This window comes from Dufourea novaeangliae, unplaced genomic scaffold, assembly GCF_001272555.1.
Source record: "Dufourea novaeangliae isolate 0120121106 unplaced genomic scaffold, ASM127255v1 scaffold57, whole genome shotgun sequence".
Classification (NCBI taxonomy): Eukaryota; Metazoa; Arthropoda; class Insecta; order Hymenoptera; family Halictidae; genus Dufourea; species Dufourea novaeangliae.
The window spans coordinates 1,949,347-1,969,992 of record NW_015373937.1 but is presented as its reverse complement, the minus strand read 5'-3'; the positions used below and the strand labels follow the sequence as shown (position 1 = coordinate 1,969,992).

At 43.5% G+C, this 20,646-nt stretch overlaps 1 protein-coding gene across 1 annotated transcript in view; it reads left to right on the top strand.

Annotated features, from left to right (window-relative positions):
• LOC107185389 (diacylglycerol O-acyltransferase 1) overlaps positions 1-14,335 on the top strand; it is a 113,709-nt gene extending 99,374 nt beyond the window's left edge. The window contains exons 10-12 of the mRNA XM_015573055.1: positions 7,002-7,180; positions 12,883-13,033; positions 13,887-14,335. Coding sequence (XP_015428541.1) covers positions 7,002-7,180; positions 12,883-13,033; positions 13,887-14,063 — 507 coding nt within the window. The 3' untranslated portion in view covers positions 14,064-14,335. The remainder of the gene's footprint in view (positions 1-7,001; positions 7,181-12,882; positions 13,034-13,886) is intronic.
• The last annotated feature ends 6,311 nt before the right edge of the window (positions 14,336-20,646 follow it).

The window sequence follows — 20,646 nt, the reverse complement described above, 5'->3', positions numbered from 1 at the left end:
TCGGCGAAAAAAATCGTAAAAATTAATAGACAGGGTGTCCATAAAAATGCGGAACATTTTCACCGAGTGGATTCTACGTGTCGAAAGCTAAGATGGAAATCAAGAATAACGAAATTGCGTTCGAGGCTTCGTTTTCGAGTTATTAAGTTATTGACAGTTTGATTTTGAAAAACAAAAACTGAGAGCAAATGACGTAGTAGTACGCCTTTATTATATAAGAACTAGGATAGTAAAAACTAGGGGAAAATATCGTCGAATAATTTTACAGTAACGAGTAGGTACCGTGAAAGATTACTGATTGGAAAACTCAAGCAGCCAAAGGGATCGTGTGCATCCGCGATCGGATCTATACAAGAGGGGAGAAACGCGATGAAAAATCCTTACGTCTACATTTCACCGTTTATCATTACAAAAACAGTCATTCGGGGGGTTTTTGGATGATCCTAATTTATTTGGAATAATTCGTAGAATAGTGTATGCAAATAAAAAATATCATTCTGGTTTAATGTGTTCTGGTGCGGCGATTGTTGTTTGCGCCGCAAAAGACGTTCGGTAATTAATGACTGGGGTTGCCGCACGAATAAAAAATTGATAACGAAGCCCGGTTGGTCGGTGCTTTAATCGCGGATCACTGGCGGTAGACTCGACGTCGCTATTATACACGCTCCAAGAGGACGATTCGCGGTGGTCGGTTTCGAGACGGAAGTCATAATAATTGAATTTGGTTCACCGACTCCGGTTCACTGATCGAAACACCACGGCTGACTAGTTTCGATCCGGACTAACGAGAGAATAACGAGCACGAATAACAACGCCGCGGGCGAAATTGGCCCTCCCCCGATGGACGCTGTTCTTGGAGTCACTCGAACGCAGACCGTGCATTCAAATGCGTACGTTGTGCTTTTACGATTACTTCTAGAGTCCGAATATATAGGCCTAGCCAGGATACGTAGTACAAATGAATAAATATTGAATTTGTACAGCTGAATTGAAAAATTTTGCATGCACAAATGCGTGGAAAATGTGGATTAAAATGTTTTACGTACGATGCTTCGTTTCCGAGATAATCCAATGTGTAGATGTGTCGAATACGCGTGCAGTTGAATAGGATTTGGTCCATTTAGAGGGATACGTATACCCACAGCCATAATACCTACTCGTATTGTATTTAAAACCCGTCATTTTGGTACGGTTAATGTTAATAATTAAAGTGACATTTTAACCCTAAGTTGTTCGTTCTGTGTTCAGTAAAAAAATCTTCGATCACTCACGAACAACAGTGTATATATGTAGATAAATTTCGATCGGCGCATTACGTAAGATTTTTCTGTCGTGAAGCGTCAAACCGTATCAAAAAAGTTACCCAGTAACTCGATTGGCAATCACCGACCCCCCACATCCCCAACGAGCGTAATAACCCGCCCCCCACGGAGAGCGATATCGGTTCTCGTTGAGTCTCGCTCGGAAAAATCTAAGTAGAATAGTCCTCCCGCGTTCCTCGAAGCAAGTCCGCCTTAACGAAAAGCCCTCTCTCCTCTTCCAATCTCATAAGTCACGCCACGAGAAGAATTGCTCATTCTCAGGACGCTCCGTTTGTGCCCGTACTGTTTCTCTCCTTCTCTCTTGCCACGAGCAAAAGGGAGAAATAATTGTTTGTCGATCGGGGGAAGGAAAAATCGGTGAGCGAAGGAGCCCTCTGAAGAAGAATGAAAACTGGATCGATGGAGGAAGAAGGAACCGAGGTACCCTGGAACGGTGGGACCCTACCGTCTAGGGCCTTTATTTTCGTTTGCACCGCAAATAACTTGAAGGCTGGTCGCGTCGGTCGAACCAACCATGACCGTTCCCCGGTTAATTGCGGTCCTTATATACGAACCGTGAACTTCGAAGACAGTGGGGTGAGCTACGAATAGGTGGAGAGACGTCTGAAAGGCGGAAGGATGGCGCACAAGCAGGGAACTGCAATGTAGGACGAGACTTTAATCTCGTCGTAATGGAGAAACGCAATTTTCCTGCAGTCCGCTGCCAACGAGGTCGTTTCCTTAGATCGATCTGCTTTATACGAGCACGTCCCTTCGCTCCGTCCACTCTTACCGCTCGTTTCGGAATCTCTTTGACGCGATCGAGTGCGCCAGCGCGCGTTCACGACTCGCCGACGAAAAGGGGAGCCGGCAGGTGAGAGACCCACAGAGGCCTCGATTGCTCTTTTTCCGAGCTTTTTTCGCGCCGAGACGACCCCAGTGACGGGTGGCTGCCTTACGGATGTTGGTGTTCACCTGTACACATCGTCTATGGGATTGCAAACTGCTGGCGAGCGATTGGAGACGATCGAACGGGCTGTCCGTTTCCAAGTCGCACGGTTGTCGTGAGGAAAATGAACATTTTTACGTGATATCATGCGTAGTGGTGGAGGTTATCGACTAACTCTTAATTAGCATCGGGTCATCGCACTTTTTAAACAAGAAAAAGTGCGATTTTATTGCACCATTGCTAGCTTCCAGGTTCATGTGTCCTAAGAAGCTTCTATCCTAAAAAGATACGACAAAAATGGACCCAGATCAATCTTCATTCAAGTGTCAATCAGACTTTAAAATATCACAAAACAATAATCGTTCACAAAGTGCATAATAATCCTCGAGTATCCGCCGAGAAAATGAAGAATAATACAAGAACTCTCTGAAATTCGAAATAAGATTAATCTCAAATACACTCCTTCATTTTGCATAATAAAGGGGGACGGGAATGGTACCCAAGAATACACCAAATATCCACTTACAGCGCTCCGAGAGTATCCCTCCGGCGAAGAATCTCACAGGAACGGCGTACTTCCAAGGATTAACAATGGCTAGGCCTGGATTTTTCTCCGCTGTCCAGACCTCCTCCCATCCATCGACCTCTTGCACTGTCCCGCGCGACTCGTAGCTGTAACGTGTGCTTTATGCATACATACCGAGGACCCATCGATCGATTTCCATCAATAATGCAGGCATATTGGATTCAGGAATACGAAGAGATGCCCGATAGAAGGGGACGAGGGTGGTACATTGAATTTCCGATATGTACTTACCGATAGCCGAATGTAATATGGACACTGGTAGATTCGTGCTATCGTTACTCGAGGATCGTGTAAAAAAAAAAGGGGACACACAGGGACCTGGTATTCGCGTAAGTTCGTCTATTCCGGGCTTGCATTATACTATGTTGCTAATCGATATTTTCCATTTTCTTCTCGATCGTTCCGTTCCTCCCCCTGTTTCTCTCCAATCGACCCTCGTTTCTCCTTTTTTTCTTCCCTTCCGCCGCGCTAGAACCTCTCGGGAGCACGTCGCCCCCGGTACTATTTACTGCAGCGAAGCCTGCCTGCCTGCCGCGCGCCCCCCTGTGTAATCTAGGAAGTAGCTGTTATCGTATGAACAGTGGGATGTAAGAATAACAATCAGGAAACGGGAGAAAAATCGAGCGAACTTTATTGGACGGCAGAGACCGGGCTGCGAGGGGAAATTACGAGAGGAGCCTCGGTGTTGTCATTGTTTTTAAAACGGCGAAGGGGAGTGCGCCACGATACGACGAGGCTTAAAACCCATCAGCATCGGAGTCGCGGGCGAGCTCACAGCGAGAGCAGGCGAGCGTGAAGACGGTCTCGTTGTACGTGTAGAAATTGAACTCACGTTACTTTTAGACTGGAGGAAATTGTTACCCCATGCTCGCGGGTGTGAATTAACTAAATCTCCGTGCACTGTTCGTGTCAATTTCATCGAAATTCAGATTTTACTTTTTAACCCTCGAAATGTGAACGGTGAAGTGAACTTTCAATATCCCATTTTGGGCTTAAAAAGAATCGATTGAAAGGTTAATCATTAAAAATTATCGCCCTGCAGATCTCTTGAACTAAGGGAACGAGGGAAACCTTCTAATGAAAGTTGTTCGATGTAAAAGAAGCCATGTCAAGGAATTATTATTCGGAAAATTGTTCTCGTGATTCCATTGTTCCGGAGACGTTTAAGGTGGTAATTTTTAAGTAACGATAATTGAACTTGAATTCCCACAGCGCCAGAAACACCCAAATAACATTCCCAATTCTCCGTCAAGAGGGTTGTAAATACATGGCCAATAGAAGCCTTCATCTATATATTTGACAGACCGCGATGTTACACGAAAAGTTTGCCCCATCGAGCAGGACAAACGACCCGAGAAAAATTCAAATTCCCCTAATCCTTCTCTGCCCTTCTGTTACACATCGCTTAACGCAGGTATACTTACCCCCGCGACAAGAACGTTCGTCGTCGAGGGGTTGGGACCCTCCGTTTCGTCCTCGAGTTAGCCTCTGGCCAAGAAGGGAAGCTAGACAGTTTATGCCGCGGCTTTTTCCTTTGTGGTATCATCGACGGGTGTCTCAAACGGTTCACCAGTCTTCTCATCCCCAACCTTCCACCCCCTTTTCCACGTCCTACCATCCCCTCCCTCGTTTCACCAGGCAACATACCGGGGACAAACGAAATTAAAACGTCGAGGTAAGTTTTTGCGGGGGCACGTGGATCAAAAGTCAAGAGTGTATGTGTGTAATGGGGGATGAAAGGGGGTGAGAAAGACAGCTCGGTTGAAGGGTGTCCTAGCCCTCCGTGAAAGTGCCGCGGATGCCTGCCGGCACAAGAGACTTGACCTTTGTGCCTGGCAACATTATTAAGTCCTTTGCAGCGAGGTAAAAGGCCCCACCCCCGTCCCGGAAGCGGCTAGGACCGCTTCAAGGGGAATTAAAGAAGAAGACATTCGAAACGAAACAACTTCGAAATTCTTTCACCGGCAGAAAGCCCCGACTTGGAACGCGCTATGCTGAAAGAAGAATCCGTCTGATCTCTCCTGCTCTGCGATTGCACCATCCTCAACATCTCTCCCCCCCCCCTCCTCCTCCTCCGCCCCTCCCTCTCTATTGCTCTTCGGTACGCGTCGCGCAAACGACCTGACGTTGTTTTCTCGCAATTCCCTGGCGAACTTTGTGTCTAAAACGCCGACTTAACGAGACGCAATCCGACCATGGAATTGCTGCCGCCCTGGCACGAGCCGACGACGACGTGCTGTGGTAAATAATACGCTATTCTATCCCCTGCGAGAACGGTGGTAGTTGTGTTGTCTTCGTTAACATCATATTTTCTTCATACAGCCCAAATGTCCTAATGCTTATTTAAGCAATCGTGAAATGTAATTTTTTCAAGATTTCAACTTCGTAATCACCATTTCACTGCAGTTCAGACCTTTCATAAATGTAAAATCGTTTCCATTCTCGTTCCAATATAAAGAACAAATAAGGTCTCGCGTACCGTTCCGTAATTCGCTTAATTTTACGACCTCGTCGAATCGTTCCTCTTTCACAAGTCACGAGCCCGAGCGTCCGATGATACGCGAACGAGACACTCTATTTCATTATTGCTCCCATCGTACCCGGTATTTTGTTCCCGTTTTATATATTATACAATGCGAAAAGGGCTTTGATGTTCCTCCCGGCACCTTTCGCCCTCCATCATATTTCCTTTCTTCCGTACCCCCATCCGTGCTCTTTTCTCCCCCTTGGGCGTACTAACAGTTGTTAAAAATTACGCGAAATTGCGCGGTCCGCCACCCAACCCTCCCCCTGGGGGCAGCCGGCGATGGAACAACGGGAGACGCGAATTCGCGTCGGTTTAACGAACCCCGCCCGAATGAAGGATACGAGCATAAAAAAGGAAAGTAAAATATTGATACCACCGTAGCCGTGGGCTACGACCGTGTGTTATACGCCCCCGCGATCTAACAAAGATCGACGGCCCCACGCGATACCGCGTGAAAAACCTTTTGTGAGTCGTGCACAGAAAAAAAAAAACAGGAAAAGTGGACTTCATTTGACATACGTGGTTCTGGTATTGATGAACAAACAGAAACGAAACCATGAAAATTAGATAGGTATTTATTACTTGAGTATTATGAATTATTATGAGTTATTGGTATTTATGAATGAAACTTTAATGTATTCTTCTTTTAATATATTCATTACCGGTCAAAAATATGAGACCAGGTCCTGGTGTGATAATTATATGTTGGTGATTCATGTAACAGCCGCTAGGTGGCGAACTTTCTCGCAAGTGGTTATTAGTGTAAGAGATTCATATAACAGCCGCTAGGTGGCGAACTTTCTCGCAAGTGGTTATTACAACCTTTGCCTACTTAACACTTTGACTGCCACGTCACCCAAATATGGGTGACAGGTACATTGCAAAGAGGCTGGATTATTTAAATAACCTTACAAAATTTTACGTGAAATTAATATCGCAGTATAATTTAAAAGAAGACCAACAACCTGTATTAACTTAACGCATATATTTTCGACGATTTATGACTTCAAAAAAACGAAATAATGTTTGTCTGACTACGTACGGCCTTTTTCACTGCGGCAGCTAATGTGTTAAGAGGCTCCGCTGAGGAGCCACATATTTAGCGTTATTTAATAAATGTGTTTTAATACGTTATATGGCTATCGTCTACATATAGAAAAATATTATTCTGCAAATATTCGATAAAAGTGGTGTGCTGTGTGGTGTGTGCTTCTGTACCAGTAAGGTTCTGTTATTGGTAGGTATTGGTTGACGATTTAACGTGTGATAACTTTGGAAAACGATCGATTCTGAACTGATATTTCAAATGAATGAAGCATTCAGTCTCTCGAACTACGATATGCCACGAACGCAATTATAGAATTTTAATATAAAATAATTATAAGACATACCGTACACTAATTTCTAAAGTAACATTATTATGCAAATTAAAGGATGAACTTTATGCTTTCGGAAATAATAAATAAATTCTTCTTAGTTCTCATGTACGGTTTGAATCGTTCGTAGTTGAGTTCCGCATTTTTTTTTATTCGATCCCGTTACACACTCGCTGAAACATGTAAATATATCCCGTTTAATTCGTCGAAGGTATTACCTTGCTGTTCTTATGACCCGATCTTCGTTTCCCTGTTGTTACAGATACCGAATCACCTGGTCTGGCTGTGCTTCTTCTACTTGATATTCCATTCTTTCTTTAATCTGTTGGGCGAACTGCTGCACTTTGCCGATCGGAATTTCTATTGTGACTGGTGGAACGCAAATAACATCGACATATTCTGGAGAACATGGAACATGCCTGTACATCGATGGGCTCTGCGGTAAGCGTCGTTGATTCCTTATTCCACCTGCACAATACACGAGCTTTCCGACGAGACGGGTTTTGTCGTGGTAAATAGTATTTAACCCTTCCCATATAGAAGCAACGCAGAAACGCCAGCGTAGCGCCATTGAAGAGTTCAATTGATATAGTTTATCGTTAAAAACTTCAGTGACTTTTTCAAAATTTTAATACTTTGTAGGAAAGGAAAGTCTTCAAAGAGTATCCATTCTTCCAAATTTCCGATCGCCGTACTAGATTCTAATTTTATATGAATGAAAATGATATACAGGGTGTCTAATTTAAGTGCGACCCCTTGAATACCTTTCTTATTTGTGGAAACACAAAAAATTGCTATTGCATTGCGCAACTCATGAAAAAATACATTCAGATATGTACTACGATATGACTTTAAACTGAAAAAAAACATTTGAAAAAAAAACAGCCCTACAAATTACGTATAAAATATTTTTTGCGTTCTCACAATTAAAAGAGGAATTCGGGGGGCACACTTAAATGAGACACCGTGTACAAGTCTCCCTTATAGAATACTAGGTGTACCAATAAGTGGTTCACATATTTCGACTAAACAGAAGCTTGGATAGTATAGTGAATTACTTATCGGTACACCCAATACAGTGTTTTCTGATCCTTAAATTTTTCACGGCGCCAAATATTTCGGACCCGTCAATCAATTCCGACAAAAGAAGAACATAGAGCGGGGGATTTGAAACCAGAATAATATCGGGATGTCACGGATGGTCGACGATTCTGCGGTCCTGGTGTCGATCGGGAATTAATTAAAGTCGACGTCGAGGGCCGGCTGTTCATAAACGCGACTGCGAATTAATATTTTTTCGAAATAGACGGTACAACAGAAGATGTTTTTTTTTATTTTTAGTCGACGCGGGGTCCGAGGTGGTCCCATTTCGCGGCGAAATAATTTTCAAACAGAAGGCTACCTCGACAGCCTTTCCAGTTTCATGGACATTAAAAGTAGTACTTAGAGTGGCAGCATATACATATACATATATACATACATACATACATACATATATATATATATATATATATATATATGTATGTATGTATAGATATGTATATGTATAGTATAGAAGTAGAAGGTGGAAGCTAAAACAATTAGCCGCGCAGCAGTTTCCACGGGGGGTGAAGGAGGTTAAAAAGGGGATGGCGGTCGAGGGGTCGAGAGCAGGTGGCGGGAAAAGTCTCTGATTCACGGAAATTTCTCTTCCTTTTCGGAGGGCCGACAGGAGCCGGGTTCTCGCGAAAAATGTAATTAAATCTCCTTAAAGCGGGGCACACTCGTTAACGAAGTTTAGCCGCTTAGGCGGAAAGAAGCTCGATCAAAAGTACGACCTCGCGGCTGGGATAGCCGACTTCTTCTTTCCTTACTTTTACAGCACCTAGCCGCTATTTACCGCGCCTTCGCCCCGAGAACCACCCCAATCCCCCCACCATTCAACGCGGGAAAAGTAAAATTCTTTCGTACCTTCGCTGCTACCGTATTTCAATCCGCGATTCGTACATCTGAGAATGACTTACGAATTTATTTGAAAAGAGTAGGTAACGCTCGTTGGAAATCGAGGTAGGATGTTACGGGGCGTTGAGCAGCTGTTCACTAAATGTACTTTAAGGATTTGTGTTATACAGGGTGTCATGCGTATTTTTTTCGATGTAATATTCAAATTTCGTTTCGAAGGAATTGTTACAGAAAGATGATGAAAAGTATTGGGTCTAACAATACGTAATCTACACTATTTTGTCAGGTTCAAATACTTATTTTTGTACGTTTTGATGAGTGGTCCATGGCTCCTCGGTACTGCGTGTTCAGACGCCATCACTGGTCGCTTAACTGATTCCACGCAATGGTGGTGAGGTGACTTCTGAACACTCATCAATGATTTACTGTAGTTGTCCTCGTTCTTGAATGTTTATCGTCATTTCGAAGAAAGAAAAGGTTAGAGAAATGTTTTAGATTTAAACGGTATCGCTAGTTTATTAAAACAGAAATTGTGGAGTACTTGTTGCTATTACGTTACCATAATATTAATAACGATTCGTCCTTATTAAACTTATCACGTCTACATGCATTGGATGCAGACAATGAAGAAGGATAATCCGTTCTTTTAACTATTCGAGGCTTCGATGCACTTTTCCAGTGACTTCGACGTTTCGTCATGAAATCTTAATCTCGTATCCTCCGAAGTGACAGACGCCCAGATTATTTATTATCTTCGACTCAAACACGGCTATAATTCATACGCCGTATAAATCGAGGCAGAGATATTCATAGATTCGAAGTTGGAAAATCCACTTCAGACTCATAAATTAATTAGTAATATTTAATAAGTATTTTGCCATTTTTAAGTGATTCAACGTGAAAATCCCAGTACCTATCTACAATGAAATAACACTTCTTCTTGAACGAGTGGACAACTGGGCACTAAATTATTTAATCTCATTAACTTGTCTGAAGGTCAGGATGACACTCTTAGATACTGCTATTATTCGAACCAAATCTGCCCCATTTTGCAAGAAACAAAAAATCTATTTTTACGTTAGGATCAACTTTGTCAGTTTCTCGTTATAATTACTTCGTCCTCCCCATGAATATTATGCTGTCGGTCAGCAGGCTTTGTTGCAATCTTCTTAATATCCAGCCAATTAACACATTGACTGCCACAGTGAAAATGGTCGTACGTAGTCAGACACACTTCATCTCGTTTTTTAAGTCATAAATCGTCGAAAATATATGTGTATAGTTAATAGAGGCTGTTGGCCTGGTTCTAACTTATACTGCGATCTTAATTTTACGCAAAAATTTTATAATAATATGTAGATAATCCAGCTTCTTTGCAATGTACGTGTCACCCGTATTTGGCTGACGTGGCAGTCAAAGTGTTAAATAATTATCAAAACAGTGCCCACTGCTCTCTACAATCGTATTATTAGTCCCAGTCACTAAAGAAACTATATCGTACAAGTATTACATTCTTCAAATGATATCTCGTTACATCTCAAGTCACCAATCATTCCTATCCTCGTGTATCAATCTACAGAAACCTGAATTCGTACAAACATCTGGTCACGTCACAAGAAACTATATTCCTAATCACCGAACTACGAACGAACTATCACAAGACCCAGCGCATTTGAGTCAGCCCTCCCGTACAAGCACGAACAGATCGAAATAAAATTCCAAGTGGTGTGTACGTGCCCGATATTCGTGTCGATCCAGCTAGAAAATCTCTGGTAGTCGCCCCGAAAGATAAGCTCGCCAAGCTTGTGTTGCCCGTCCTGGTTTTCCCCTCCGCCATACATCTTCCCCTGTCATCGTTACATTGGATTATGCATCCTCGGCTCGATGCAATCACCGAACACTTCCCCGCGCGCGGAAACTTTCCCATATATAGGGCTTTCCACTGGTCCCGCAGGTGCACGTGCCGCCGTCGACAAACTCTCGTCGGTCCACGGCGAGGAGCTTCTTCCCTGGGCTACAGTTTTTATCGGTTCGAAGGTGTCGAAGGGAAACTTTAAATCCTCGGAAAAAAGTGAGCGTCTTCTACCCAGCGCGAAAAGTTGTTATTGCACCCACCGTTGGGAGGTGATCCGCTGTCTTGGACGTTCTTCCTGGACCCCGCGTATCGAAGGGTTCTCGCGAGACCAAAACACCTGAGGGGTAATAATTCAGCGACCACAACAGGACCAAAGAAAAATTGTTCAGGAGTGTTTCTGTTACACGCGTGTGGAGAGAGGAAAGGGTACAGTACATCCTCGATTAATTGTTATGTTCAGACGTCATCCCCACCACTGAGGGACCTCCTGGAACCAGTCAAGGGCCCAGTGGTGGGGATAATGTTTGAACATTCAACGCTGAGGATCCTTTGAACACTTATCAATGATTAACTGTAAACAAAAGCATTCTCTGAATTTGGTTCGCGTTTTGGCCCGTCTCGAATCACTTTTGGTAGCTGCTCCCTCGTGCACGGGAGCGAGTCTCTCTCTCTCTTTTATCAACTCGCAATTAACTAGATTCCGAATAATTAACCGGGCAAAAACGTTAATCGGCTTTGCCCGTCGGTAACGTGAGGCTCCCAAGGCTCGAATTTCACCGTTCCTCGCCTTCCATCCCAACCCCACCTATCTCTCTCTCTCTTTCTCCCTTCCGTTTCCGGCTGCACCTGCGCTTCCATGCTGCCTCTCTTCTCTCTCATTTTTTATTTTTTTTTCACCTCCGCCTCGCCCGAGATATGCAGCTTGCAATCGCGAGCTGCAACTGGCACGCAGCCATGCGGCCACGCGCGCGCGGCCTAGGATGGGCGGTGGGCTGAGGTGCAAAATGGGAAAGCCGTGTGCACAGTGAGACGATGACGACGAGAACGTAGACGTCGGGGAAGACGGAAAATGGGGAGGGACTGGGGCGGGGGGACTGTCGACGAAGACGACGTCTTTTCAGGTTTCTAATGGGAAAAGTCGATACGCATCGCGGTGCGCGCACTTAAGGCTGTTTATTCCCCGCGGCACTTATAATGCCTCTGTAACTGGAAGATATTCCGAAGCGTTTATTCCGGCGAGAGGACTAAACAGGGGAGGGCGACAGTGGGAATGGAACGGAGAGGATGAATCTGTGCCTCGCGGATGATCTCTATGGGGCCTGACAATAGGTTTCTAGAAAAATTGATTTTGTTATGCTAAAAGAAAATTTACGCTTTTATATTTTGGATGTGCAAGTCTGGTGATTCATCTGCAATACATTAGATTCATCAAAAACGGCTGTACTTGTGTTCACTGATCACTTTGAGCTAGTTTAAAAGTTTTTCCATGGAGAGATAGATTGACATTTCGCTGATCGACCCTGTTTATACGTATAACTCCACTTACAGAACAACGTGCATACTGATTAATATTTATAAAAATTCCTTTTCAAAGAAGCAAAACCTGAAAGTATTCGATAAAACATGCTCCCTTCTGATCTCACTGGCATTTCGTGAATCACGAACAGATTCATTTAAACGTGACACTTCAAGGAATTGGAAAATCGATGCATTTAATAAAGGAATCTGTTCGTCGAGACCCCGATACCGGTCTATCCCCTTGAAAACGGGAATCTCTTCGGGGCGCAGAAACGGGGCTGGTTAGAAATTCTTAGCTACAACCTTTGAATTCCCCCTCCCAATCTCCCACCACTTCGGTTCTTTATGCCAGTTCTTTTTTTTTTTTTTTTCCTTCGCTCGCCACCGTTTCCTTCTCTTCTTTTCAATGCGACGCTACTGATAACCTAGCCGACTTAACGATCTCTTCCTGGCTCCTCGCGCCTCGCTCTGTCGTTCCGTTAGCGGGCCGACAACCAAACTGTCGCTATTCCGGTGGAAACTTCCACGGCTATTGCTTTAATTTTTCGAGGCGATTCTCCCACCCGCTGATCCTTAAACGCGACGCCCCGTTCTTATCTGCATGCTCCGTGTACCGTACGCGGTATCCTTTCTGTTCCGAGCGTGGTACAACGCTGTAATGGGCCGGTTGTGCATGGCCAGGAAAGTGGTCCTGTGGGTATTTCCTTAGGACCGGGTATAATACCGTACGGAGCTAACGAGATGCTGGTTCCACTTTAGGAATCGCCGTTTCACGATCCATCGATTAATCGAAGATTAATTCGCGTGGAATCCTATTCATTTTTTCCAGGCATCTTTACATTCCTATGCTCGGGATGGGATATCGTAGGACAGTCGGTTCTGTCACGGTGTTCTTCATCAGCGCCTTCTTCCACGAGTACCTAGTCAGCGTGCCATTGAAGACGTTCAAGATCTGGGCATTTATGGGAATGATGGGACAGGTAATACAAATTTTAGGACTACAGTAATTCTTCGATTAACGATCGAAACTTGCAAACGCTTCGGAGCAGTTATTGTGGAGTGACACGATTTTTGCACTTCATAAATTGTCGCTTCATGAACTGTACTTTGGGCGGAGCTGCCTGTGTGGACCCTTAAGTAGTGGGAATGGAGCAGAAGTATTTAACGTAGAGAACCTGCCGAGCAGTTATCGAGAATTTACTTGATGACTAATTGGGGTAATCTAGTACATTGGACTATGCTACAATGAACTAATGCTACAGCGAACAGTTTTTACGATTACAATCAGAATGTTACAAGGAACGAATATGTTATAACGAACGCAGATTTTATTCGTTGTAGCATACATATTCCACTGTATTAATCTGTCGTGATTTCTATTTTTGAAAAATGGGGTCAATACAGTTAGCGAAATGAGTAAAGATTTCTCGGTTCAGTTTGGATTAAATTTTACATTTTGATATCCTTGTAAAGGATCCATATCAGGACACTGAGAGTTGTTGTTAATGCAGAATCACGATCCTCTTTATTACTTATTCAGCTTTCAATGATAGAATTCAACCGATTCCAGACATGTGCCGATGAATACTGTATTACTGCATGGGGACTTTTACATTTTTGATACAGTCAATATCTCTCTACGATCAAAATACTCAACGAGCACATTCAACATCTTCTATTGAATGAGACAATTAGATCCCTCGCTTCTCTAATCGCTCATCATCGATCCTAAATGACGAGCGAGTAGAGATTCATTAATTTTCTGATCGAAAGATCAATATTAATTTGCGCGAGCTCGTTACACCAATTGGAAACTTTCTACCGATTTTCCAGATGCCATTATCGTTGCTCAGTAGGATGGTGGAGCGTCACTGGGGCGCCAGATGCGGCAATATCATAGTCTGGGCGAGTCTTATTATCGGACAGCCACTTTGCATAATGATGTATTACCACGATTACGTGGTAACTCACTTCGGCCAGATACTTGTAGAGGACTATTCGGTGGTGTAAATTTGGGGAAACTGGAGACATGTACAGGAAACGATCAAGAAATGGGGGTGGACATAGAATTTATTTCGACGTGGGAACACCAGACTCGTCTCACTTGTTTGCGTCCACGAATAATTTTCGTTTTAACCGACGACTGGTGTGCATATACGCTTTTGTCTAGCGACTTTCGCCATTTTGTAAACTAACTTTTCGATGATTGTTAATGCAGATCGGATTTCGTTATCTCGATAAGAAAGGAGAACATAGTAACGTTAAGGGAAAGTTGTGGAGTCACGCGCAAGTGCCTTAAGTATTAAGTCATAATGCAGAAAATATTAACGTTACGTAGAACGGAGAGAAATACGTTTGTCCAAACGGTTCTCTGTTTTCTCGTTTTAAGTGGGTGATGGTTCCATACAGTGGTAGAATATTAAACTGTATTTACCTTTTGTATTCAAGTTTTTAGCCGTAAGGATACACTTTAATACCAGCGCGTTTTATGGTTCCACCAGTTTTTACCTGTTATTCTCTGTACCCTATATTAATACTAAACTTTTTTCACGGTTTTATAAAGATTACGACATGATTTGAATCGCCTGCAACTTCGAGCTTTCAGATGAGAAGTGATACGGTAAATAATCGATGAGTGTTCAAAAGCTTCTCGGCGTTGCAGTGTTCAGACATTATTTCCACCGTTAGGGAGAAAGGGAGGGGGCGAGGGGGTCTCCTGTGGAATCAGTCCAGCGCCCAGTGGTGGGGATGACGTCTCAACACCTGGTGCCAAGGAGTCTTCGAACACTCATCGATGATTTACTGTACATATATGGTGTCTCACCTAACGTGAGCACCTTCAGTATCTTATTTGTTGTTGAAAACGCAAACAAATGTAAGGGGAAAGTATTATTGGATTAGAATGAGCAAATACTATCTCATGCAACAAATTTGCTGGAGGTCATACTTTACAAAATTTCAAGTTCATTGATGTTTTTTTAAATGGGACTACATATTCTTATCAGCGTGGCGTAATAGTTAAAGTCAAGACCAATCCAATGACCTACAATAGTGTGATCTGATAGAAATTGATAGATATCACTTTGGGTATTTATTAAAATACATTTTCTGCAAATCAAAAGCAAATGAGACACTAAAGATGCTCACCTTGGGTGGAACACACTGTATATCGCGTATACATGGACATTCTGTGACCAGCCATTCTTGAATTGTGTGAGTACAAAATGTGATTCAGACTAGAAAAACGACATCAAGGGACTGAATGTAGGAATAGGTCAGTGGACACTAAACCGAGGTTGGCAGACTCATTGCGCTAATCCGAGGGTTCACTGTACTTCCGCGATACGTACTACAAGCCGGGTGTTTATTAACCATCATAAGGTAGTATTTAAGGAATTTTATAATACGATCGAGCTTCGCTCGATCGTGTGAACAGGGCCCGTAAATCGTTCAGCCAGACGACCTTCCGCACGCTTAAACGGGGTGGCCACCCAACGTTCCCGTAGACACGGATATTATGCGTGCGATAACACAATAATTCATATTCCTGTTCCTTTTTTTCTTCTATCTGGAAAACGGTCTCGTGGCACCGGAAGCAGACGTGCATTCAGAATATTAGCCGTGATAAATTTATCCAAGAATGGAGTCTGGAGCGTTCGCGCGTTCGGTAAATATTTTATCTCCCCCACCCTCCCTCTGTACGCGTTCAGAGAACGTTTACGGCGCGACGGGACAGATGTCGGCTAGCTGGAAGATTTAACGAGCCCGTCTGGGTGCCAGTTGTGTACGCGAACAAATTTTTCTAGTATTTCTTAGCTCGCGGCCTAACGGCATCGCGTGTCCGTGTTGCCGACGCGATATAACGTCGGTGGACGAATAAATGAGATTTTTGTTACTACCAGGCCTCGTTATACATACTTCATTTCATTCCTGAAAGGAAGAAGAGATCGCCGGGTAGTGTCTCTGGGGATGAGAAGAGGGGATTGGTTCATGGCGGATTCCTCTAACGTCGACTCGATGGATTTCTTTTACGGGGTGGCACGTTGACGGATAAAATTATTTTTCCTCCTTTCGGTGACAGGTAGCATCCTTCCCTACATTTTCCTATCAGCATCTGTGTATAAACTGTTTTTTAAAAAAAAAAAAAACAGTTGAAGGAATCTTATTCCACAGTTTTCATCAATATTTACGGTGTACAGTCACCTCCCCGTTGCACTGTCATCCCAGTATATCCTGAGAATCTTCACAATATCTATCATCCGACACGGTAATCTCTGTTTACCAAACAGACCACCTACAAAGTATTCTGAATTCCAAGCAAACTACTACTCTGACATAGGAAAATATTAATCGACACATCCAAGATGAAAGACAAAATCCTGAACGTTCCCAAAACATAAAAACAAAATTCCCCTGATCGTCGTTACGCGTCGTCCGAGGAATTCTCAGTGCTACAGGTAATATTGGAGGGATTCAGGGCAGAATTGAATTCTTCTTGCGCGGAGAGCGACCCCCGTTACAGGATGGTGTATTTCCCGGGCTGAGAAGGGTCGACACGCACGAGACGGCTACGTCTGTCACGTAGCTGGGAAGGTACATAACAGTGCGTACGCGTCAGCTTGACGGAGACGTATGTCGGGCTGTCGGTGGTGGGGTCTCGGCGTCATTAATTTATCCATCGTCGTGGCTGCTCGAGGGCAAACGTTTCGTGGTATTCAGACTCATCAGGTACAGGTGGAGGGAAAGCTACCCAGGAGAGCTCACACGACTTAACAGAAGTACATGTGGTATGTGGACGAATATGGATCGGTTGTGGAGTATGATTGTATTAACTGAACTAAAGAGGTTTTCAAGAGCGAAGTGTGAACGATGTGTGTTTAGTTTCGTGATTGGAATTTCGAAGAATGGTTGTGCAGTTCTGAAACGAGGAATAAGCAAGGTTTGAGTGTGTTTCTTGTAGGTGTCGATGTTTAAGTGAGGGTAGAGTGCATGATTTCGGATCAGTCTGTTGTTGTCCTATATGTATTAGTTGTTTGTACGGTGTTATAATTAAACTGCCGGTGTAAATTCGTTTATAGCATCCCTTGACTTGCAAAACGTAGGAAATTAGAAATTCTACTCAAATTCAATAATATTTGCATAATACTATTAATATTTTAAACTCCTATTATAGGAAATAAAATTCTATTCAATTTTGTTTAATATAGTTTATTGCTGTGTGTTAACCGTTTTAGTACCCCCACCCCCATAGATTATTCTCAAGGTTCTTCTAACGGTTTTACATCCCCCATCACCGTTGTTTCAAATATCGAATGTCGACGAGTACTCTCTATTTGTTTATCACGTCACTCCACTGGTCGGTCCTTTCCTTCTTATTTCGTTCCGACAATCCGGAGCCAACAGAAATTTCACGGAGGCGGGTGAATAGGTGCCTATCGTTTAAAAAGATGACGCGGCTGTTACCGAGACACCGAGTGTTCCACTGACCCTCTTGACCCCCTTTTCACCGTGCAGATGAGTTTTCCACGGGATATCCACGGAAGGTGTTCCGGCGACAGATCTCTCGGAAGCTTCTGAAACTGACGCGTTGTCGTTTCCGGTAGCTCATTTTCCGACGTACACTTTGTTCGGAGAAGGGTGTCTCCACCCTCCATCTCCGACGGTGTTACGCTTGAACTCGGATGCATACTTGATTTACACTGATTCTGAGAGATTCTTGTGTCGCACGGTAGCAGCTTGTCTACATTCTCTGCGAGGTGTAATTAACAAATCCTTGATTCGCATTTCGAATCTGTACATTTTTATTTCACTAGTAGTAGGTTTACTTTTTTTATTTTACCACAAAATAATTCTCAATGAGAGTTATACAGGGTATCTCAGTTCAGTGCGACTCAGACTCAGACCATATACATCCAACTAACATTACTGCTTAAAAATCCCACCAACGTTAATCCATCGAGCCCACTCCCTTATCACCCGAAAAAAACCCGTTTAACTTTTAATCCCACCAATCTGATCATGCCAGAACGATCAAGGGTTGAAACAGGGGGAATATACCAACAGTTCGATTTCCAGCAAGAGCAATCCACTGAAAAATATCTTCCCAAAGTGGTGTTCAATTTTCGTATGCGGTGTTCGGGGAAGCACGCTCGAAGAACGCATCGGCTGGTCTTTTGGACGCTTACGTCAGAATGCTCGCGTTATCGTGTATGGTGTATATGGGCGACGCTCACGAGGGGTTGGCGAATGGGGGGTGGTGGGGAGTCGACGGCAGAGGGAAGAGTTTGCGAGGTTCGCGGCACGGCGCAGAAGGTCATAGAGGAGGGGTGAGGAGAGCCTGGTGGGGAGGGTAGTGGGAGTAACTAGGGGAAGGTGGCGAGCGCAACACGATGCTATAAGGGCGGGTACGCAGCGGAGTCTCCGCAGTGAGCGGCGCGACGCCTTCGGAGACGTATCGGATGGAACGGTCGATCAGTGGCGCCGGTAACACGAGGCGTTCGGGCTCGATCACGGTCGTGTCCTCTAAACGTTGATTGTGCTTGTGCTTTGTGCTTTAAATTTGGTTTTTGTTACCGAGAGGACCACCGTCAAAAGCTTTGCGAAAGAAGAATCCATCGAAGGTACCAGAAGCTGGTTATTTGAGTTCCATTCAACCTACCAAGAACGTTCTCCACAGAAGAAGATTTTAGGGCTCGGGGAAGGATGTTCGTCGAGTTGCATCGTGCTTCTGGGTATGTAGAAAGTCCAGGTATTAACACGATTTATAGGATGCAAGGGATTCATGTGATTCGGGAGAAGTTAATCGTGATACAATTCGGTACATACGGAACGGTCGTGTACAATGTGAATTATTACGAAGTGTATTTCTAATGAGAATCGCTCGATTAGTTTAATCAGAATTTGATCTTGTTTCTGGGAACGGTCCTCGAAACACGATTATCAGTGTTATTCCGCGGGGATAAATTCAACCGTGGCACTCGCGCTAATAAATGCAATTAGTCGGTCACACGAGGCGGCATCGATGAAATTTCCATTTAATTGGCCGAGATAGAGCTGATTCACAAAACGGAACGACATGTGACGGCAGCGGCGCACACAAGCCTGGGTAGTGTTCGAATGAATCATCCGTGGTGAATGCCAGTGGAACGGTCTCTGTTAATTAGAGTCGATGCTGAAAAATGAACGAGCCCCGCGACAGATGGATTGACGTGTAACTGGATCGGTAGGAGGTTGAACAGTATATACGTGTGTACGGTCAGATCCAGGAAGCTGTGTTCCTTGGGATAAATCGGATCCGAGAACTTTATTTGCTCTATTTCGCGAGCAGGGAAACGATCAGACGGGGGATCGAAGATCGCGAAGTGTTCTCCTCTGGTGGTAGCTCGCCTCGACATTCACCAGAGGGGGAGGAAAAAGCAGAGCCGTCACGTCATTCCACCCTCCCGCGATAACAATGACTGGACGTTTGCTAAGAACCGAGAAGTAATTTCGCTTCGAAGAAAAATGGTGCAGCCGACACTGGTCGAGGCACCCGTCCGTCATGAAACTGAGAACAACGAGAGAACACGGGAAATTGAAACGATCGTCGAGTGATGGTCGCGATGTTTTCATCAGTGACGCGGGAGAAAATTATTCGCAGTCACGTGTGCCGAAATTAGCGGCTTCGAACTCCTTTAGAACTGTTTTAGGAGAAATTGTGGCATCGATTATCGCGAATTTATTATTGCGATTTAAAGAACGATGACGTAGGATGACATGGAAATCGGTAGATTGAGTGTAGGGGTTAATGGTTAAATATTCATTCGTGGTACATTCATTCATCAGTTGGATATTTCTGAAGGTCTTTTAGCGTTTGGAAAAGTGACTTTGAGCTTTCAGGACAATCTGTTTTTCTTTTGTTCAGAAATGCAGCTGCCCCTCTATTTACGCGGATCAAAATCGTATAAATTGAGTCTCTTGGTACAGAGAAAAAATTCTTAGGAGGAGAGTTAGTGTAGGTTATAATAGTATTTGTTTAAAAAAGAATCACATAGAACGAATACCCGGCGTAAATCGGGTGTAATACCTTTGTCCTTTTAATTTTGTTACCTGCTATCCTGAAGGTTACTAATCGCGTCTTTTAGTGTGTTCTGGAGAATGTATTGACAAGAAAATTGCCCATACTGGATGTTGTTATGAAAATATTGAATAACTGATGTCTGTTCCAAAGTACGTCGAAACGTGAAAGAAAGTGTGTCGATAAACAGAGGCGACTGTGACCGAGTGCGTCGATTACAGAAAGTTTCTTATTTCTTCTCTATTCTCACACTGTATTTAATAATAGACGAGGTTTACAAAAACACGTGGTTCTTAAATATTTTCTTTCAAATATACATACATATAAATACACATATGTATAAACGAGTAGATTAAGTTATTGAAATAAGCAACTGATTGAATGTTAATAATTTCATATACTAGTTAATGTTCATTCACTGGTGAAATCTGCATTTATTTTTCCTTTTTAATGTAATTAATTACATTTTTCCAATTGTTCAAATTGAAATCTGTACGGTATAAATCTTTTAAGTATTCATTCATTGGCTTGTTGATC